Genomic DNA, 23,422 nt, shown 5'->3' on the forward strand with positions numbered 1-23,422 from the left:
CATTCACTTTCACTCACTTGTTCATTTTCATTTTCTCCTGGTCGTGTTTTCTCACATTTCTTCATTGACCGTATGGACACGGCGGCCATTTTCCTTTGACCTCATGCTCAGGGTGGGAAGCAGTGAAATGAAAACACGATGTCAGATTTTCTGTATTTAGATGACTTATAAACCTGGATCACAGCAGTGCAACATAATCCTGTTCATAACAATAATTTGACCCCTCATCCAGAGCGTGAAGTCAGGGGGAAATGCTCGTCGTGTGAATCTGGTCTGTAGAGCTCCACAGTGTGGTTACGGAAGTCATTTTCTGAATAGAGATCTTAATGATCAACCATAATATTTTAAGCGTCCAAGGTAGACTTACCAGAAGCCACAGATTCCTATGATATAAACTACATTGTAAGATAAACATGTTTTAGTTAGGGTTATGGTTTTATTCAACAAAAAGAAGTACTACACGACCCACAATCCTCAGGTGTAATAGCAACGTCCCTGATTAGTTGAGCTTTCTATTACCATGGAAATGTTAATCACAAGAATGAAAATCAGGCCAGCTACCATTTTTTAAGAAAGGAGGAAAAGAGTGTCCAATGAGTGGAAAATCACTACTACTGAAACGAAGAAAATGAATTAGAAAATTTACTTCTGGAACCAGAGCCCTTTCTGAAAGTAAATGGTAAATGGTTTTGTATTTATATAGTGCTTTTCTAGTCTTGATGACCACTTGAAGCGCTTTACAGTACAGTTTTACATTCACCCATTCACACACACATTCATACAGTGCATCTATCCGCAGCACTTTGTTCTTCTATGGGGGGGGCATTCAGGGTCCAGCATCTTGCCCAAGGACACTTCGGCATGCAGATGGGTCAGACTGGGGATTGAACTGCCGACCTTCAGGTTGGAGAACAACCACTCTTCCCCTCAGAAACACCGACCTAGTGGGTGGTCACTGCTCGGTTGTTCACACTGACACTGAGTGCAAAGTGAAAGTTGAAGCATGAATACTTAGAAAGACGAGTGAGTTCTTTTCACAAGTTCAAAACATAAACATGGTACTACCAGGTGACATGACAGGAGGCTCATCACTGACGGAGCATCGGAGGTCGCCGAGTAAATTTTTTTGTGTGCGTGTGTGTGTGTGTTAAAAAGTCAGATGGCTGTTCCTCTGGACGTGTTGATCTGCAGCCTCGGAGGAAAACGTGTGAAGGAATGAGGGAGTGAAACACTGCAGGTGCCTTTTTAACTGCAGGTTCCAGAGCATGGTGTGATTCACAGTATTTACAGCTGCTGACAGTCACTTCCCCTCCCATAACAAACCACGTCTCACGTTCACCTGCACATCGACTCCCTGACAGCGCTGTTTTTTTGTTCGTGTACAATACTTGTGTGAAAGTACATGATGAGGGTATCTTATCCAGCATTGTAAATAGATCAATTTTAGGATTAATAAAAGTTATTCAGGATATACATTTCCCCTTTTAGCGGTTGCTTTAAATGCTTTTTCCAAAATGTATCTGTTCTAAAGCCGTATCATTATTGTTCGATCCCCCGGTGTCCTGCAGTGAAAGCCTTTTATGTTAGCAGACGTGATCATTAACATCCTAACACGTGACATGTGCTGCTAAGTGTTGGACCTACAGTAGCTGCACGCACGGCAGATTTCCCTACTAATGCAGATTATTATTTTGTCTTTCTCCCTAAGGGACCTTCAGTGATGTGAATGAAGATAGCAATGACATTAAATTCCCTTGTCTGCCCACACAGCTTGGCACATAGAAAAGATTCACTCATTGAGTTTCTGTCCCTTGTCTCATGAAATCATATTTCAGCAGAACGGCTGTTTTTTATCAAAGTCAAACTCATCAGAACTAAATCTAGATTGCCACGTTTTTATATTGCTTTTGTGAATGAAATGAAATCAAATGACTTAACATTTCAAATCAATTGAAAACAAAGCAGATAGTTGCACTTTATAAATATACTGCATGTTTAAATGGGTGAGGAAGACTTGTAGTGTTTGCTGTGACTAGAAAAGCGCTATATAGATGCAGTCAATTTAAACAAAGAATTAGATTTAATGGATAAAGAAATCTGTAGTGATTATGTATTATAACTTGACCTAATTGCAGCTGCTTTTGTGTCACAGTAATGTCGCCTCCTGCTGCCGGATTAGGATTAGCAGAGTTCCTGGGCTTTGTCTCGATATACAGTATCTCTTGGTGGAGACAGGTCTGGAGGTGATATAGAAAAAAAAACGTTTTCTTTCTGTCTCCACTGTTAATGTCGACTGGTCAAGTCTAGGCAAATCCCGCCAAAGTGTTTTCTCCTGTGTCCTCTCTCCTCTGACTCCATTCGTACTTCCTCAACTTTAAACAGTGACCTGAAAGTGAAAGTCAGGCCTACCCACTTTTATGAAGCAAAGAATAATGAATTTGTGCCAAGAAATTCATGACATGGACACAGCCACTCTTGATCTACAGTAGGGGGGAAAGTCTCCCGCTCTTTATGTGACCGACCCTGGGAAGGGACAGGTCATGTACAGCACTGTGTGGACAAGCCGGGTTGAAACAGCGACGGCAAAAACGAGCACGAACCCCATCATCTGTAAAGCTGAGCTCCCTCCCTTTCCTGTGAGGGTGTTGTAGAAGCTTTCAAGGATTTATTATGGCTGTTACCGGTCACCTGATACAACACATGCAAAACACACATACCTATAATAAGTTAACATGACACAATGCTAACTGTAACCATTAATTCAAGGCTGGGACTTGATATAAACTTATTATTATTGTTATTTCTGTAGCGCTTCAATGCAATGGAGAAAAAAAAAGAACAGGAATGAAGAATTCTGAAGACTTGTTAGGGCAGAGAAAGTTCATCATATGCCATTTCGAATGAACACATTAGTGTATTATGATATTTCAAATCAATTATCTGAGTTAATTTAATTGGGTTAATAATTTTCTAATTTCAGATTTGTAATTTTCAGTAGATATGTATATATATACCTTTTTAGATTGTGCTGGCATTGAGCGTGTTATCCATAATTTGCAGTTACATGATTGTCACGTAGGTCTTAAATGAGGGGGAGGAAAGCTTTATGGACTGGTGATTGACATGTTTGATATGGATCACTATTTTATCCTGTATTTTCTTTGTGTGTATAAAAGAGAGAGGTTGAGCTGCCCAAATCACATTTATTTTCCTTTCCTTTTAGATATGTATGACCTTCAGTTAATAGTGTAGCTTCACAGAGCAGGCTATGTTTTGTGATTTTACCAGAATAGCAAACTGATAGCTGTGGTAATATAATATGGTGTTGTAGTAAAAAGCAAAGCTGACTCTTCTTTCCACTTCTTGTTCCTGCCTAGAGGGTGAAGTGAATACACGCAGGAGAGAAAAGTGAAGAGATGAAAGGACTCTGTCGATGGTAAATCAAAGGCTCTTGTGAATGATGCAACTGTGATATGTATCAGTTGTATGGATGGCGTATTGACACTGAGTGTTCTCAGTCTAATGAATATACAGACATATTTAGCTTCCAAGAATAGCTGCTGGGTGCATTATGTGTTTGTGTGGTAATCCAGAATCACTGGTTACATCATACTGCTTTATGACATGAAAAATCTTTAAATGCACAGCCTGCAAATAAGACAGGTCAGGTGACCAGTCTTTAGTTTATTGGCCAATTATTCTTGGTTCTGCACCATTAAAACAACACAAAGCTGAAACTTTGGAAGTTCTATGATGAAACTGCCCCAAATTACAATTAGTTATATAAAACAGGTAGGTTGCTGTAATAAGGGCCTCCCACTGTCAGTGCTCTGATGACACACATCTTTTCCCTTTATTATACGAGGATCTTAGGATACTTTGCCTATGATGACGTCAAGATAATAGGCTGTTACTTTGTGATCTCTTTACATCATAGAAACGTTTAAATGTACTTGTTCACTTGTGGCTGAAGTCGTGGTGAATTCACTCAAGGCGGATAAATAAAAACTTAGCATCTCTCTGTGGATCAGTTTACAGTTATTCAGCCATGTCAGCCATTAGCAGCATACCCTTCTCACAGGAGAACAGTGAAATCTCAGATGAAATATCATTGCACCGCGAAAGTTTGGTGAGTTATAATTTGTATTCATGTTGCTGCATTGTAGCTGGTTTTATTTTATTTCTGAATTCTATCTCATGTACAGAAAATGAATTCCTGTAGTTTGTTTCTCTCTTGCAACAGAATGAGATGCTCAACTGGCAGGTCATCACGCCACTTAGTTCACCCAGTGGTCTGCTCACCCCCAACACACTGAGCGGCTTAGGAGCTCTGAGCAACCAGAGCGACCCGTCCTCATTCGCCACACCTACCCCACTGCCAGGTAACAAACACACCAATAAACTGCGATACAGCTTGAAATTACAGTTGACTAAGATCGTTAAATCTCTGCTTCAGGACACCATTGATTTTTCACAATTTTTATGATGATCCCCCCCCCCCCCCCCCCCCCCCACACACACACACACTTTTGTCTCCCTACCTCTTGCAAAATGATACTTAATTTTTATTAATGAAAACATACTTTTACAGTATCTATCTTAATAGTTCCAGGTTAAAATTATCTCTATGGAAGATATTTGTTACATCATGTTATTATCTCCAGCAGCTTTTGTTTTTATATCCCAGGCAGAAGCTTTATGAATCTGATACTGGATGAGTCATGGAACATGTTTTGTTACTGACAGAGAACATTGCGACTTTCTTAAATGAGAATTATTTTCTGTTCCATTTAGTTGTTCTTTGTAGTAATAGCATCAAAAAAACTATAAACCGACCGGTCTGTCTATCAGTGTCTCCTTTTGAGGGATGTAATAGATTTTCAGTAGTGTGGCTCTTTTCTCTATTTTGTGTACTGTAATTTGCTCAGGTTGAAGGTGCTGAGTCATGTCTCCTTTTTTTAGGAGCAGGGAAGAGGAGCAGAGTGACAAATGAGGAGGTTCTGAAGTTGCCTCTTGAGTTTGGGTGAGCTATTGAAATTCTTGTTAAATGAAACTAACATTGTTTGGATGGTCTGACCGTGTTCTCTTTGTCCTTCTTGCTGTCATACTTGCTGCACTGTTTGTGTCTCTGCTATTGGTCTTATAGTTTAATGTCAGCTCACTGAGGGCTGACTAGTGGCCTTTTATAAAAGGACACCTATGGCCAACTTTTGGCCATTAGCTGCTCCCTGCCCGCAAATTCTGCAGCATGGGATCAGAGCAACCTTTCATCTGATGGGGATGTTTTTCATCAGCAGGCAACTGGACTGTATTCCAGCCCCTATTTCTGTCTGGGATAACAGATTACATGTGTTTTTTTCCTAAGTCATGGCTGCTCTCCAGTTGATCTCCTGAGGACTGAGGGGTTGCCCCTCTTGGTTCATGTCCATCTAGAATTGGACAGCTGTACAGTCATCCATTACATCATTTCCCTCCTTGTTACCCTGCTGGTTTGGGGTTCTGACCCTGAACACCATTATTCAATTGGGGGACATAACTATTGCAAGAAATCTTTCTCTTTGAATATATATATATATTAATGATGACTGAATACAGCTAGAAAAATATTTTAATGATATTAATTTCATGATTTATATGTTGTACTTTGTTTGCAATTGTGTTTGCTCAGGTGGCGGAGAGAGACTCGGATCAGGAGTGTGGCAGGTCGACTTCAAGGGGAAGTTCTCTACTTTGCACCATGCGGGAAGATACTGCGTCGCTATCATTATGTGACGAAGGTAAACCAACAATTTATGGAAAATATAAAACCTTAAACCATGGCATATAGTCACTGCAGCTTTATGTTATCACACACTAGTGGAAATCACAACATGTTACCAGTTATATTGCTCACAGTTCTTCCCATGCTTTAATTACAATGCATAATTCTTTTGTCTGCAGTACTTACATCAGAATGGAATAACTGAAATCTCAAGGGATAACTTCAGCTTTATTCCAAAAATTAAAGTTGGTGCCTTCTATGAAGCCAGAGAAGGACCAGAGGTAAATGTTCCCTTTTATTTACTTTACACAACATATATATATATATGAGATACTTAAATTTAATGTAAAATGGTGTGAGGTCTGATAGAAACATTACTCCAATGAAAAACTTCTGTTTGAGAGAAATTGAGCCAATATACCCACATAGTCCTAGGTAGGAAGCAGAAGAATTCACATATTTGTTGAGACATATCTATCAATGTTAATTTATGATGAATCTTAAGCTTGAAAGCTTGCGTTTGTTAATGAAAGCAATCGGTAGATACAAGTCAGTCTGACCATCTTGTCCTTTTCATTTTCTTTAATCCTTCCTTCGTCTCTGTAATATTTCTCAGGGTCCTGAGTGGATTTTACTGGCTGAGGAGGAGATCACTGCCTTTATCATAGCCATGAATGCCCGCCCCACCCGCCGCTTGGAGGCTGAGCACCAGCCATCAGGTGATGATGCTGGGGAACAACAATTGAATAATCATTCTCTAAACGTTGGAGAAAATAACTTTCAAGACCTCAGCGATGCCAGGGTGCGCCGAAAGCTGAAGGCTCAAGGTCAGTGTACATCTTTGAAATGTTTCAGTGTCACCTGTAAAATAGGTAAAACCAGCTGAATCTGACATTTTCACTTATGTTTTTTCATGAGGAAATCTGGCCACCTGAACATATATGTGAGATCACTTTAAGATGTTTCCAGCTCAGCTACAATAGAGTTTACTTCCAAAACCATTTCTTCAAACAATGTCAGTGGTGGATGTTTTGGTGTCAGCACCACAAAATCCAGTTGTAAGAGTTGCCCACCTTGTAAGAGCCACCTTAAAAGAGGCTCCCTTTAACATTAAACACATAGAGCAAGGTTTATCGACCTTGGGGCTTTTCTTTCTAAACTTTTTTCCTTACTGTTAAGACCAGCCTAAACCGTCTTTGCAGTTTTTTCATGTAAATAAAAACAGTATGTCCTTAAATGCTTCAGGCTTTTCCTCTGGAAATCAGGACTTTGGAGTTGTCTGCAGGTCAATATTTTGCGAATCATTTCAATTCTCTTTGGAGTATGATTTCATAGTTTATATCCCATCATGTTTCAGAAATGGCTCGACTGTTAGCTCAGAGCAAATTGATCAGAAAACAGGAGGCGCAGGCCATGGCACAAGCAGCCAAGGAGGCAAGGCAACAAGAAGGTAAACAGCCACCGTCTCGTCAGACTCTTCTCTAACATTGGATCAGATTGTGTGTGTGAACCTAACATGTTTGTGTTTTCTAGCCATACGATTGGCTGAAGAAACCCGGATAAAGAAAGAGCTGAACAAGGTTCTCGACCAACAGGTAAGGATCTTTCTTTGCATGCTCTGTTTAATTTTCCGTGCAGATCTTACACTGTACACTCTCAAGGTTTTAAACTGAAAACAGTTGAACTGCTCTGAAATTCCACAAGGAAGTTGCTATCCTTCAAAATGCTGCACCTTCCTGATTTGCATAGACCCACTGTGCTTCCTCACCCCACACCCTGCTCCCCTCCTCCTCTCTATAACATGCATGACTTAACAGTTAATTCATTTGATCTTGCCCTCATCCTTTTACCAGAGGAGAATCGAGCGCATTCAGCAAATGCGAATGGAAAAGGAACACCGTTCAAAGAAAACTCTAGAGGTTGGTTCTAAAAGTTATTGCAGAAACAGCTGCCATTTTGTCTTTGAGTTTTAATGGGAGGGAATAATCATCTCTTCACTCCGCGTGTCAATATGTTAGATCTGATATTACCAGTGAGACACTTGCTCTATTTAGATTTGTGTGGAATATTTTCTATTGACATCATTAAGCAAACTAATACCAAAATTACACAAAATATTAAGTATAACACTTAATGGGTTTTTTTTTCTCACGTTTGTTTCATATTATACCTCTAATCAAGGAAATGATCGGTTGATTCATTTATCAAACATTGTTGCTCCGGTTAAAAGTTAATTTATCTTTTCTGTTCTGGGAATACTGTAATTATGGAATGAGTGTATCATCCAACTCTGTTTCTTGAACTTTTTGCATTCACAGGCTAAACGACAGAAGCAACAAGAAGCAGCCAATGCCAGACAACTGGAGGCTGAAAAACAAAAAAAGGTAAATAACTGATGTTTATGAGCAAATTGTGTTTTTCACTTTTACGTCTGTTATCACATATTACAGATTCCTTCTTAGTCCTTGTAAATGGACCCTTACTATAATTTTATTTTAATATTTTTTTTATGTTTTATTGTTATGTTTGATTATGTTTTGTTTTGTCCTGTCTGTGTGGTTTGTAAGATGTCTGTCAAACGGATGCATCTTTCTTAGACTGCAAATCAAATCTAGTTGCGGGTACAACTAAAGTAACCTGAATGTGAACTGTTGTTCTATTTGTTAGTGCAAAGCAGATTTTCCTTACCTTGGTAAATGATCTGTTCTTTTCCCCAAAGGAAAAGGAGATGGAAAGAATGCGAGCTGTTATGCTGAAGCAACAGGTAGGTGTTTTTCCCTCAAATGATTTGAATAACTTGAAGATGGTCTCTTACGAATTAACACACAATATATAATTTAAAAATATTATTAATTAATTTGGGGTTCTTTGGTGTATTTTTAACTATAGGCTGGATTTTTATTGCATTGATTTTCTCCTTTGATTTTTCTATCTCCTTATACTTTGCCAACTCTTCCTACCAGGAGTTGGAGAGGCATAGAATAGATATGGTGTGGGGTATGTTAGTTTCTGTACATTCAACAACATATTGTGAATGTGTTGTGGTAATTGGTTGCCATCCCAGCAGTATGTTGCGCGTAGTGTTTGGTTGCAGTCATACTACATCCCTCTGCATGGCTTTTCAAATCAGGGCACTGCATACATCCGCGCTATTTGTCACTCAGGGAAAACACATCCATTAAGTCCACGATATGATTGAAAAAGGCTGGACTGCACAGAATTTATACAAGGATGGGAAGATTTATGATACACCTAAAGAACACTGACTACTTGTTAAATTCTGTTTTGGATGAAATACCTTTTTCACCACAGCATGTGAGCAAGACTTATCTATCGTCCCATTTGGAAAAGTCAATATACAGTGATGTATCTAGTTTGTGGGGAGAGTTTAGCAGCTGTGAGTGAAGTAGTATTATTTACAGCTTTTCACAATAAATAAATCAGATATACAATTTAATCCTTTAAATTCCATCATTGTTGATTTGAAACGCACTCATTCTTCTCCATGCTGTTCTGAAACTCTTGGCCTGTACCAGCTTTCAGTCTGCTACTTGCCAGATTAATAATGGCTGTTTGTAACTTTGAGTTTATGCTTTCTGTGTGCATCACTACCCTTGATTGCTTTTTATTAATCACTATGTTCCATTTGCTTTAAATGCCGTGTATGTCTTGCACTTAAACTACTGTGCAATATGCAGCATGTTGATTAGGACATCATTGTGACAGTTTGACTTATGCAGACGCTTCTTCTGTGCATGTCAAGTGTTCCATAGTGTGTTCCATCTGTGACTCTTGTCTTCATAGTATAATAGAAACTGTGTTTAGGAAAGAAAATAATGTGTTTGTGCTCGGCTAGGAGACGGAGAGACACAGGCAGCAGATGATCCTGATGAAGGCTGAGGAGATCCGTAAGAAGGCAGAGGTCGGTAACTGCTGATTCACACAGATGTTTCCTCACTAGTTTTAAATATCCATCTGTGACCCTTGTCTTTATAGTATAATATAAACTGCGCTTCAGAAAGAAAATAATGTGTTTGTGCTCGGCTAGGAGACGGAAAGACGCAAGCAGCAGATGATGCTCATTAAGGCTGAGGTGATTCGTAAGAAGGCAGAGGTCAGTAACTGCTGATTCACAAAGATGTTTCCTCACTAGTTTTAAATCTCTGGGAAATGTTAATTTTTTTAAGGATTTCAACACTGTGGTAATTTAGTTCCTAGTTTGTGTTTTTATACCAATATCAATATCAATGGGAATAATACAATCTCTTGGCTGCAGGAGAAAGAGCGTCTGAAGCAACAGCAGATGGAGGAGAAACGGATGAACAAGGAGAGGAAACTCCAGATCAGGAGATTGGAGCTGGAAAAAGCAAAGGCTCTAAAGAAGCCAAACGAGGACATGTGTTTGGCCGATCTTAAGGTACTCACGCACAGAGAGTCCGTACATCAGAGTGCGTACATATTACCACAGATAGTCTCCATCTGTGGAATATACATCATACATATATGTGGAGAGATTAAGAATTCAACCAGGCATGTGTTGTTGTTTTTACATAGCAAATAAATCAGTATAATCTCTGTAGGAGCTATATGCATGAAGATTAGATGTTTTCACAAATTTATGGTTTCATTGTTTTACTGTCACATACAAAAATAGATGCTTAATATCACTGAAAGCATCTATGTTTGATTAAAGAGGGCAGGTATAAGTCAGAGTACTGCCACCAAGTGGCTACTGAAAGCATGTACTGTATTTATAACACATTTTACCAATAGTCTGAAAGAAGAAATACTTAGGTCAGATAGATTTACAAATCATTTCAAAGTATAATATAACATTGAGCATTATTTATCTTTTTTATCTTCAGAGTCTTCCAGTGCTCTCAAGAATCCCTGGTCTGGTAGTGCAAGGAAGCACCTTATCAGACTGCCTGGCGGTGCTGCAGTTTGTACACACCTTTGGAAAGGTCCTGGGATTACAAAATGTAAACGACCTCGACTTAAGAGTCATTCAAAAGGGTTTCCTTAACACCGGGAGCAGTATGGGGAAAGTAGAAGACCTGCTGGTGGGCATGGTCTCCTCAGCCGTACAGGATCCAGGGATACCTGCAGGTCACAGGGTGAGTCTGTCATTGTCAGTGTAGTAGTTATACAGTTGTTGAATTGTAAAGGATTTGTTAATCATGTATTTATGCACACACACATTCATAGTGATCAGACGTAACTTTTTACAGGTTTCACATTTAATTGCTTTAGACATTGACTTTCACCATTTCTGTAGCTGATGCTTAACCACTGCAGTAGTTCAAAAGTAGAGATGTATTTGTAATCAATATATTAAAGGAAGACCTGACAGCAGGGACACTCTAGTTTAATACATTCTGTAAAAGTACATGTTGGCACTTTAGGGTTCTGTTCCTGTTCTGTTTGACATTGTAGTATACACAAATACTTACACTTCACGCTAAGTAGGTGAAGAAACATTTATTAAACACACTGACTGAACTTATCAATATTTTTTCTTTTAGAGCAAAACCTGTCTAGGGCAACGCTTGACTGATGTGGAGATCAACAGAGACAATGTGTCTGAGATCCTGCAGATCTACATGGAGGCTCACTGTGATCAGACAAAGTCAGCTGCTCTGGCCCTCAGTCTACGAACTAAAGCTTTTCAGGCCCACAGTCCGTCTCAGAAGGCATCCATGTTGTTGTTCCTTTGTGATGATCTCTGCTGCAGTAAAGCTGTGATCAGGTGAGGGATCCATTTCCTTCTAATCCTCACATATCTCAATCCTCATTTTTTTGCTTATATTCACAATATAACAAAATGATGGAGGAAAAAAAAGTGTTGTTAAATTTGTGTTGAATGAGCCATTTTTATTTTGTAAAGTTGATTGCGTGCACAGTTTAAACAAGTGTTTATTATGTGCCTGGAGCTTCAGTTAATCTCTTTGCCTGAGAGCAGAAAATAGTCATCTTTTATTCATGAGGGCTCAAATTGTGAAGAAACAACAGATGTATCAAAAGGAATATGACAAATCATGGTCTGATGGATAGTTTCAAAAGGTTGCATCAAACTATGCTTTATTAATCTTTCATTAGTACCAGCAGCACTTTGAAAGGCATCTCCTGCCCGCTGCAGTGGCCTGCAAATGTATCAATCTGAGACTTGAAGCATGATTTTCAATGTGACTTTGCAGTGAGATCAACAAGAAGATGGATCACATGGACAACTTGAGGAAGGAGAAGCGGGCTGTACAGGGAAAGCTCCGCAAGTGAGAACATGCTCATTCCAAGATTTTACCAGAAGGTTCTGTGCAAAGTTTTTCAAATCTTTTTGTGAATAAATTAAAACATTTTTTTTTCCTCTGTACATTTCTGCGTTCAAAGACTGAGGAGCATTTACACCAAGAGGACTAAGAAGGGAGACAGCAGTGTGGGCGGAGATAACAGCCTCACCTTCGATGACGACTGCGAGGACCAAGGAGATGAAGAGGACGAGGAGGGAGAAGATCATGAAGGGGAGAAAGGGGCGAAAGCAGAGATTTGTGAGGAGGAGGTCAGTAACAGCATGATGCTTCTTTTTTTTTTACTGTTGCCAGTGGCTCATTCAGCGTTTGTTATAGTTAATGTCAGTCAGTCCACTGGCCTCCAACTAATGAGATCTTTTCATCTAGGACAACTGTGTGAACTCTGCCAGTATGGAGGAGCTCGAGAAGCAGATCGAGAAATTATGCATGGTAAATTTCACCCACATTCATTTTCTCAGGAAGAGCTAGTTGATGGATTAAAGAAATCCCATTCTACCTCTGTTTTCTGTCTCTTTAGCAACAGAGTCAGATCACACAGGAGCTGCTACGCTCCTCTCAATCACAGCGCTCCATGATGATTGGACAGGACCGCTACAAGAGGCGTTACTGGCTTCTCCCAGAGTGTGGCGGCATCTTTGTTGAGGGCATGGAGAGCAGCAAAGGTGAAAACTCATACTGAAATATACATCTGATTTGTTATGTTTGATATGCACTTTGAGCTGATTTTTTAAATGTTACTCAGGCTATGAAGAGTTGAAGGAGAAACAGGAAACGGCTCAGGTGATCCGAATAAAGAAGGCGCAGCTGAAAGAGATGGAGTGGGTGCTCTGCCCAACACCAGAGAGCCAGAAGGGCAAAGACCATCTCAAAATCTTCCTCAAGGGAGTGGTCAAAAAGGATCGATCTTTTAACACACATTCTGACAAACACCAGAACAGTGGCTCTGCTAAAATTCTTTCCACTGCATGTAATCCTTTACATCCCTCCTCTCAGACGGGGATATCCCACAGCCCCCCGCCTGCAACCACTCTGCAGGGACCTGCAGGTGAAACAGATTCTTCAGGGCCATATCCGCTGTGTTCCCCCCAGCTCAAAGGCAGCCCCCGGATAACCTCCAGCCCCCAGCCTGACCTCCAGCTGACTAACCACACAGTCAACAAGCTTGAGAACCCAGAGGCCCTGTGTGACAAGCCACCTTGTGCCTTGTTTCCTGCTGTGGAGGCAGCTAAGGACTACCCCACACCTCAGCCCATCCCTAAGGGTAAGAATGGCTCACTGCCAGTAAGCACAAGTGAAATGTGCTGGACTAAAGATCATCACTGCCCAGACAGTCCTGGAGTACATGCTGTGATGACTGTCACTCAGCTCTGCAACCTTCTTATGCTCCTAAAATTAAGCAATTAACAATACTTCTCTCTTTGGTTGGCAGAGATGCTGCACGGTTGGTGGCGAGTGTCAGACGTGCAGGAGCTACACAGTCTGGTGGAGGCGCTCCACAGTCGAGGCATCAGAGAGAAGGTCCTACAGAAACAGCTCCAAGAACATATGGAGTATTTGACCCAGCTCTATGCCAACAGCGAATATGGTGTGTCCACAACTCCTCTGCTCACTTTAATTATCTTTAATACAAAACATACTGTTATTTGAAATGTTCATGTCACCTGCTCCCAAATTAATATGTACAAATATGTTGCTTTTCATAGACAGTCATTTGCTCTATTGTATGTATGTATCTATGGGAGCAGCGTTTGATGTGGTGAAGCTGAAGAAACAGGAGGTGAGGGAGAAAACCGTGGCGAGTTGGTGTGTGGAGGAGCAGGCGATGGAGGTGGACATCCGCCTACTGCAGCAGGTGGAGGCTCTGGAGAGGAGAGTCGTCTTTGCCGGTCTGCAGATCAAGGTAAAATAATCCTGAACGTTTGTCTACTTACAGCTCATACAAATATAAATATCCCAGATTAATTTCAAGACTATTTCTCCAGTATGTGCTCAGATAGGATTTCGGGTCCTTACTTTATCACCAAACACCATATTTCAACTCTGTGTCCCTCAGGGCTGGATGCACCCTAAGCCCCAGTCAAAGAGGGAGGATCTGGTCTATCGAGAGGACAAGCTCCTCTCTTCTCCAGCTCCCGAAAACACGTGGCAAAGAGGAACCAGGCGGCCTAACAATCCTCTTGATATAGCTGTCATGAGGCTGTCAGAGCTGGAGGAGAACATCGATCGAAGGTACCTACAGAGAAATGAACCCTCAGACCAAACAGAATAATACCACTGTGCCTGTGTCTGTATGATAAGTAGTTTTTTCCTCTGCATGATGCATCTCAGTCGAAGAAGTACTGACAGCCTCAATGTGCAATGTACAGTTTATCTTTACTCACTGATTTCCCTGAAGTCACTGCTTTGGATGTACTGCTGTCCTGTAATACTTCCACTCACTCTCTGTAACCTCAAAGCAGGGAGGAGGAGGTGACTCCTGGGATGAGCCTGTGGCACGAAGCCCTCGAAGAAGTCCGCAGCTCGGCTCAGCTGTCACTCTGTATTCAGCAGCTGAAGAAATCCATCGACTGGGACCGCCCCGTCAAGAAAGTGGTTAGTGATGCCTCTTTTCTCTCGCTATCAAAACTTTGTCACGGCTCTGATAAAGGCTGCCACACCTACTGCCACAGGCCTAAGATCCCCACAGTTCCTGACGGCAAATGGTTCTGTCACATTTGCGTGGCAAAAGTAAACCTGAGACTTTTTTCTAATGTCTTTCATTTAATACAATCTCCTAGTCCACAAGCAGTGCAGATGAACGAGCCGCAATCTGTTCAACTGTCCAATGATATCTTCATTGTTCCACATGTCCACATCCATTTAATTAATCTGCACGGTATTTGTTGCGCGTGGCTCCTCACCAGTCGTTTTTATGTCCCCTCTTTCAGAAGAACGCTCAATTACTCCGCAGTAGGAAGCATCACAACCGAGCTTTGGGGGGAGGAAAGCGAGGCAGGGACGAGTTTGACAGCCGTGGGCCCTGTCCCAAAAGAGCCAAACTGGCCTAATACGACAGAGATTGGCTGCAAATCTTTGATGTCGGAGGCCTTCTCTTCACCTGTGACACAATTGAAATGTATGAGCTGCAATAAAGCCGATTGTGCAATGTGAAAGGAAAAACACTCTTCAAGTGCAACACTGTTTAGTTCATGAAAATAACTCAACACCTGCAGCTCCTGCCCAGAAAATGACTGTGCACTTCATGCACAGAGGTGGACTGCGCAGGATAATGTAATTTAATTTAATTTAATCTATTTTTTCAATTTAATTTAATTAATCAATTTAATTAAATATCATTTTCTTTTTTTTATGTACATAATTTAAGATATTGTGCAATGAATAGATGGTAGAAGTTCTGCCAAATTTAGGTCAGGATCTTGTCAAGGACATTTGAAGATTGGGGATTGAACCGCCAACCTTCTTGTTGGAGAACGACCACGCTACTCCCTGGGCCACAACGCCTTTACATTTACATTAAGGATTGGATTACCTGCTCATTCCCATGAGAAACTAAGCACAGGAAGAAGATGGACACATTATTATGTGCTTGTGTGTGTCTGTGTTCTATTCTTTTTTTGATTCACATTTCAGAGAAAACCATTGTATTTTCTACTTTACTACATATGAGGAGTTATGATAAATCCCGCTCACACTAACTGAGGGGCTTTTCCTTAGATGGCGCTGTTGATCCATTTTGCCACGCCCACTTCAAATTACTTCAGAAAACAAAAACTTTTTTGAGTTTTTGAGTTTCCTGCAATCTTTGGTTAGAATTTGAGAATGTCTAGGCCCTGAAAAGCCCAGAAGGGAAATACAAATCCTTCGAAATACAATAGGGCCCTTCACCAGAGGTGCTCAGGCCCTAATAATCCTTACAATTTCAATAGGGCCTCCCACTGTCTCCTACTGTTCGGTGCTCGGGCCCTAATAAATAATATTTTTAAACATAAAACAGCTGCCTTATTAGTATTTCATTTCATGCAGTGAGCGGGTTTGTATCTTTAAGAAAGTAAAAAAAAATCCTGGATTCACACAAAAAATGTAATGGGTTCATCCCAGACCTCCACAAATTTCATGGAAATTGATTGAGCTTCTTTTGCATAATCCCACTAACAAACAAAAAAACAACCAAAAATAACCTCCTTCACGGAGGTAATAGAAAAATTCCAATAAACCTTGTGTTTTGTAGGTTCAGGTATCCAGAATAGAATAGACCTCATTATATAAATGTGCAAAGCCAACATGTAAAAGAACATGTTTATTTTATTCTTTGATAAACAGAACAAAAATATATTTTTACATACCAGTACATTACAGCAATGACAAGCTCTTTTAGAAATGTGCATGTCAGGTATGTTTATGTGTTCTAACAAAAAATTATACACACATTTATAACTATAAAATGAAATCCCATGTGGCGATCCATGGTCACATTTTGTTTGAACTATTTAAATAAAGGAAAAATATCACTTATTCCTTAATTTGAACTAAAGAGAAGACATGTTACAGGTTTTTCTTTTTCTTATCTGGAAATTTACGCCGATGATGGTGTCCACCTCCTCGACCCCCTCGGTTCCCTTTCGCGCTTCGCTCTCCAGACACTGGCATAGTGTTATGTCCAGCCCTGATTATTTAGTTAAGTTGGCTGGATATTTATAACTTATTCTTCTGTTATGTGTTGTTATTGTTTACTCACCTCTCCTCTCGTTTCAGACTCCTCACTCCCTCCCTCGTGTGTGTGTTCCACCTGGGTGATTGTCAGCTCCTCCCTGATTGTTTGCACCTGGTCCTCATCACCTGGTGTATTTAGTCTGTGTGTTCCTGTGTTGCATTGCCAGTTCGTCTTTGTTTCTCCATGTTCTTAGCGTTCCAGCATTTACTCCTGATAGCTTTCCTGTTACCGATCACTGCCTGCTTAACGAGTTACGTCTCTGCCTTTTCCCTGCCGGATACTCTGCACTGTGATCGACTGCCTTCCCGTGTACCGACCTTGGACCGAAACTATTACGAACTCTGCCGGTGTCTGCTCCCTGCTGGATTTACGGATTACGAACTCTGCCGCTGCCTGTCTCCTGTTGGATTCTTGTACCTGTGTTTGGACTACCTTAACGTGTCCCAACATTCAACAGTAAAGTTGGTTAACTGCACCTTCTTGTGTCTCCGAGTCTTGCTATTGGATCCACACACCTGTCTGCACTCTCTACAGTACGAACTGGCCAATAAAATGGATTCAGCTGACTCCGGTTCCGGGCGCACTGTCCTGCCGGCACCATTACTGCAGCAGACGGAGGAACAATTTAATGCAGTTCACCTCGAGATGCAGGGGATGTCGGAGCGCCAGGAGAGCATTCACAGCCAGGTTAGTTTCTTGACTAATCAGGTCCAAAGGCTCATGGATCGTCTGGACACCTTTATCACTCCGAGTGCTGTTCCAGCTCCGGTCCGAGCTCCAGCTTCAGCTCTAGCTTCACTTCCCGCTGCTTCTCCGCCTGCTGTCCCGCCACGTCTCTCTCGTCCCGAAAGATTTTCCGGGGACTCTGGCGACTGTCGGTCATTTCTGGTTCAGTGTGGGCTTCATTTCGAGTTAAATGCGCCAGCTTTCCAGACGGAACGTTCCAAGGTGGCATACGTAATTTCGTACCTCTCTGGCAGAGCAGAGAGATGGGCGACAGCTGAATGGTCAAGAGATTCACACATCTGCTCCTCGGCTCAATTCATCAACCGTGAGTTGCCAGAAGATGTGGACTCGCTCATTGCTTTGGTGGTTAAGATCGATAAACGTCTCCAGGACCGTGGGAGATCCAGACCGGAATATTCTGCTCCTGTCCAGAGGGGGCAGTCGACTTCAGCTCAGCAGTCCTGGCAAGCTCCGGCGCGGTTCACACCCATGGCCGGCGCAACAGCGCCCTATGCTGGTGCGGAGGAGCCAATGCAGCTGGGGCGCACAAAGCTCAGTCCAGAGGAGCGTCAGCGTCGACTCCGTGACGGTAGATGCATTTATTGTGGGCAGAAGGGTCACTACCTCTCAAACTGTCCAGTGAAGGACCAGGCAACGGCAAGATATACACTGGTGAGTCACACTACTGTGTCTTCTGTTCGACCTTTCATGCAAGCCAAGCTCATCACACCTTCTCAGACTGTCAGTAATCCTTTCTGGCTGACTCTGGGGCTGATGAGAATTTTATGGACTGGAGGCTAGTGAAGAAATTAAATTTAAAATTAATTCCTCTTCCAAAGCTATTGGAGGCTCACGCTCTAGATGGACGTTTATTATGTAAAATACCGCACCGGACTGATCCAATTCAGATGATTATTTCCGAGGAACATTCTGAAGTTTTGAGTTTTTACCTTTTCGACTCTCCATCACACCCTCTCATTTTGGGTTTTCCACGGCTCTCTAAACACAACCCCCACATGAACTGGGTCACAGGGGAAATAACAAGTTGGGACAGAAACTGTTCTGTAACCTGCATTCGCACTGTGTCTATATCCAAGGTATTCCACTCTTCTGATGTTTCTTCTCCCAAGTGTCTAGAACTTCCTGCGTCTCGATCTGCGGTCACCTCTCCCCGCACGATTTCATCGGACGCTGATTTCCCAGATCTCTCCCGAGTTCCCCCATGTTATCTAGATCTCAAGGAGGTCTTCAACAAGACACGGGCTACCTCTTTACCACCTCATCGACCTTATGACTGCGCCATTGACCTGCTACCAGGTACTTCACCCCCTAGGGGGCGCCTCTATTCCTTGTCTTCACCGGAGGTAAAAACTATGACAGAATATATTGACTCCTCCCTGGCGTCAGGACTCATTCGCCGTCTTCATCTCCTGCTGGAGCTGGGTTCTTCTTTGTGGCCAAGAAGGATAAGACGCTCCGCCCATGTATTGATTATCGGGGATTAAATGAGATTACCATCAAGAATCGATATCCTCTTCCCCTCATCTCCTCTGCGTTTGAGCTTTGAAGGAACGCTAAGGTCTTCACCAAGCTGGACCTGAGGAACGCCTATCACTTGGTGAGGATAAGAGAAGGGGATGAGTGGAAGACAGCCTTTAATACCCCAAGTGGTCACTATGAGTACCTAGTAATGCCATTTGGTTTATCTAATGCGCCAGCGGTATTCCAGGCGTTAGTTAACGACATACTTCGTGATATGTTGAACCAATATATCTTTGTTTATTTAGACGATATTTTCATCTTCTCCCAGGATTGGGAGACTCATGTCCAGCATGTTCACCAGGTTCTCCAGCGTCTTCTCACCCACCAACTTTTTGTTAAGGCAGAAAAATGCGAATTTCACGTGTCCTCTGTCGCTTTCCTAGGGTTCATCGTCTCTCAAGACAACTTCCAGATGGATCCGGCGAAGGTTAGCGCAGTGACTGAGTGGGCTACTCCCACTTCTCGCAAACATCTCCAACGCTTTCTGGGTTTTGCAAATTTTTACAGACGTTTCATTAGGAACTTTAGCACTATTTCATCTCCATTGCATAAACTGACCTCCTCGAACATAAGGTTTCAGTGGTCACTACCGGCTGAGAGAGCCTTTAAAAAATTAAAGGAGAGATTTACTACTGCCCCGATCCTCACGCTCCCGGACCCTAATCTTCAGTTCGTGGTTGAGGTTGATGCCTCAGACGTAGGAGTCGGGGCCATACTCTCGCAAAGATCAGAAGTGGACAAGAAGCTCCATCCCTGCGCTTTTCTGTCTCGGAAACTTTCGCCCGCTGAGCGAAATTATGATGTTGGGAATAGGGAGTTACTAGCTATTAAAGTGGCTCTGGAAGAATGGCGTCATTGGTTGGAGGGGGCAGAACAGCCGTCCCTGGTTTTGACTGATCATAAGAATCTCGAGTACATCCGATCCGCCAAACGACTAAATTCCAGACAGGCCAGGTGGGCTTTATTTTTTAATCGCTTTAATTTCTCACTGTCACATCGTCCCGGTTCAAACAATACGAAAGCAGATGCACTGTCTCGTTTGTTTGACCCTGGTTCTGCCCCGAGATCTCCTTCTAATATCTTGCCTCCATCCTGTGTGATAGGGGCCGTTACCTGGGATATTGTACAAAGGGTCAGACAGGCAAATGTTAATGGTCAGGTACCGGACGGATGTCCCCCGAGCCGGTTGTTTGTGTCGATTCTACTTCGTTCCCAGGTCATCCATTGGGCTCATACCTCTCGGGTTTCTTGTCACCCTGGGATACGGCGCAGTGTTAATTTTGGCAGCTATTTTTGATTTAGTCTTAGTCTTAGTCTTTTGACGAAAATGCATATTAGTTTTAGTCTAGTTTTAGTCATTTTTATCCTTCTTAGTTTTAGTCTAGTTTTAGTCGACGAAAACAAATTACATTTTAGTCAAGTTTTAGTCGACGAAAACAAATTACATTTTAGTCTAGTTTTAATCGACGAAAACTAATTACATTTTAGTCATTTAATAGCCACATTAAACTCCTTTTCTTCCCTTCTCAGGCCCAGGGACACTGTGTTGTGTCTACAACTGCATAATAGTCTAGCTTTCAGTACTTAGGTTGTCCATTAGAAATCCCTCCTACCATAGGTCTAGAGGATGTGATGTATGTAGGAGGAAGGGATGAGTTATCTAACACATAAATGGGCATATCTCTGTCTGCATCTCCGTTTCCAATAAAAAGAAACAAAACAGTCTTTCTTTGTCTACAGTCGGTCTATTTATTTTCTGACATAAAACATAACACATATTAACATAAAACACATATCTCAAACTTTTAACAGAGATTGCGTGTGCTTGTGCGCTTGAACAGCGTTTATGTTTGTGCGTGACTGCGTGCGTACACAAAATAAGTTGTGTGTGTGTGTGCGTGTATGCTTGTTTGTGAACGTGTGCATGGATGTGTGTGTACAAGACATAAACAGAACAGTGTAACAACTTAACAACTTAACAATTAGATAGGGCAGTCTCAACAGCAACATGAACCCCCCACCTCGAGTCGGCAGAATGAGGCTACTGATCTCTGTTCAGTTTGAGGAAAGCACTTCTCTCTAAAATGAGCCTTGCTCTATTTCGCCGACCACGAGTGAGGTCGCCTGTAATACTAAAAACGCGCTCTGCAAATGCTTGAGATGCTGGCATTGCCAGAAGGTCAAAGGCAAATGGTTTTAGGGTCTGGTACACAGTAGAACCCTGTGCAGCCCAAAAGTCAATAGCCCTCTCTTCGTCGATGGGCTGAGAAAGCTGCTCCTTGAACTTTTGTAGCTCTTGCCGGACACAGGGCTTTGGTCTTAATGGCCGGCTTGTGCTTGCTTTTGAGAGGAATCGGAATCTGGGACGCTTTGAAGGTGGGGCTGTCTCTGGTGCCTCCCTTCTCTCTTCTTCCTCCTCATGGTCATCATCCTCCTGTGGTGATAGAGTTTGAGCAATGTATTCTTCTGCTCTTCTCAGAAGCTCTTGAATTTGCATGTCCTCATTTTGAATGAGAGTTTCAGGTGAAACAGTTGGATCCAGGAAGCATGCAGCAGTGGCGAGGGGCGAGAACTTTGAATCATTGGGATCAAGGAAGCAGCTGAAGCGCTTCTCTATGTTGGCCTTCATCTTTTGTGCCAGGTGAGCAAGGTCCCTGTAGCCAGTGCCCTGGGTAAACTGGGATAGGTGAGCACTCAGGTCCAAGAGGGCAGGCACCACCAGGGATAGGGACATGGTGTCACTCTGTAGCATCTTGGTATGCTCTGCGAAGGGGAGGAGCAGGTCTCTGAGAGCAGCCAGCTTCTGCCACTCACTGGGCAGGAGACAGTCCCAGTCCATCCCATCAGTAACCTGGACAGTTGAGTCCTTTACTTCCAGAAGACGGGAGATCATCTGGTATGAGCTGGACCATCTAGTGAGGCAGTCTTTGACCAGAGTTAGTCCACACAGCTGGAGCAGTTGCTCAGTTGCTACAGATGACTTGCGGAATAGCCTGACAAGTCCTCTTACTTTATCAAAGAGTCTTTTAACACTTTGTTCCTTGTGGATCATGTTCACCACGAGTTGCAGCGTATGTACCACACAGGGTGTCCTCTTTATGGCTCCCTACCTAGATAAGAGAGACAGACAAAAATAGAGAGAAGTCAAAAAGGCAGTTTATTAATCATCCAAGGGAAATTAAATTGCTATGAGTAACACAATGCAATCACACTGTGCAATGTATTAACACACATCATCATAACGCCATAGATAAATAACCAAATATAGCTCAATGACAGACATATCTAGCCTACTACTAAAACAGCTACAAACTAAAATAATTTACCTTTGCTCTTCTTCACCCTCCTCAGATTCTTCATCACTGTTCTGGACTTCCTCATCCTCAGAGCTGGGCTCGTCATCCTCTTCGTTTTTGAAGGCTGCAACCATGTTGCTCCCGTTATCTGTTATAACAGTCAGAATTTTTTCTTTGGATATTCCCCAGTCCTCTGTGCATCGGTCCACACATGTTTTTATACACTCTGCAGTGTGGGGGTGGGAGATCTGCTCAAGCCTCAGCAGTATGTGTGTTGCCCTGTTTTGCTGAGTGCAATAATAGCATGCACTAATGGCAAGGAATGCTGCTGTGAGCCCTTTTTTGTCCATATGTCAAGCCCAATTGTGATTTTGCATGCTGTGGCAATTCTGTCTTGAAATTTCTCCCTTTCGGCAATGTAAAGTTTATCAACTAAATTTGTTATCTTTGCTTTTTTGGGTACGGTCAACCTCTTATCAATAGTCTGCATCATTTGGACAAAATCTTCGTCCTCAACCGAGCGGGCAGGTAGGCCTGTGTGTCCAATCCACTGGGCAATCGCCTCTTCTTTAATTTGTTGTTCGGCTGAGTCGGTTCTATATTTCAATTGTGAGGAGAAGAACGCTTGAATACTGGTCCCCATCCTCTCTGAATCATGCTGTTTTTCCGGTATTGTTGTTTCTGGGATCTAGGTGAAAAAATTGTGGATACAATTAGTCTCTAGGATATATACAGATCTCATAGTACATGCCTACAGCTGAATTCAAATTGATAAAATGCAAATAATCAATTTACAGCAATGCTTAATTAACAGTGTTATCATTAAAATATAAGAAAATATCAAAACTAGATTTTAAAGATTTAAATGATGTGATGGCACAATACAACTACTATGCGTACCTGGCCTTATAGCTAAATCAACCACATATCCTCCATAAGAATTGCTGTGCAATCTGATAACCAACTGATTTAACTAGACGGCTAGATTTGACAGTGGAGAGTGGGGTTGGGGAAATATTGATGTATGGGATTTTTTTTAATAGGGGGTTTATGTTAATTTGTCCGCTTTTGTCTGCGG

The 23,422-nt window shown here is 42.0% G+C and overlaps 1 protein-coding gene across 1 annotated transcript; it reads left to right on the forward strand.

Moving 5' to 3' along the window:
- Positions 1–4,048: 4,048 nt before the first annotated feature.
- Positions 4,049–15,116, forward strand: LOC128439698 (bromodomain adjacent to zinc finger domain protein 2B-like). Its single transcript, XM_053422089.1, has 27 exons — positions 4,049–4,129; positions 4,244–4,382; positions 4,963–5,023; positions 5,669–5,777; positions 5,941–6,042; positions 6,378–6,588; positions 7,119–7,211; positions 7,295–7,356; positions 7,615–7,680; positions 8,080–8,145; positions 8,481–8,525; positions 8,725–8,766; positions 9,618–9,683; positions 10,038–10,178; positions 10,627–10,878; positions 11,287–11,510; positions 11,959–12,033; positions 12,149–12,317; positions 12,436–12,498; positions 12,587–12,731; positions 12,812–12,957; positions 13,063–13,330; positions 13,499–13,654; positions 13,815–13,969; positions 14,123–14,298; positions 14,529–14,796; positions 14,997–15,116. The coding sequence occupies exons 1-27, from the start codon at positions 4,049–4,051 to the stop codon at positions 15,114–15,116; spliced, it is 3,501 nt and encodes a 1,166-aa protein (XP_053278064.1).
- The last annotated feature ends 8,306 nt before the right edge of the window (positions 15,117–23,422 follow it).

This window comes from Pleuronectes platessa, chromosome 5 (assembly GCF_947347685.1).
Source record: "Pleuronectes platessa chromosome 5, fPlePla1.1, whole genome shotgun sequence".
Classification (NCBI taxonomy): Eukaryota; Metazoa; Chordata; class Actinopteri; order Pleuronectiformes; family Pleuronectidae; genus Pleuronectes; species Pleuronectes platessa.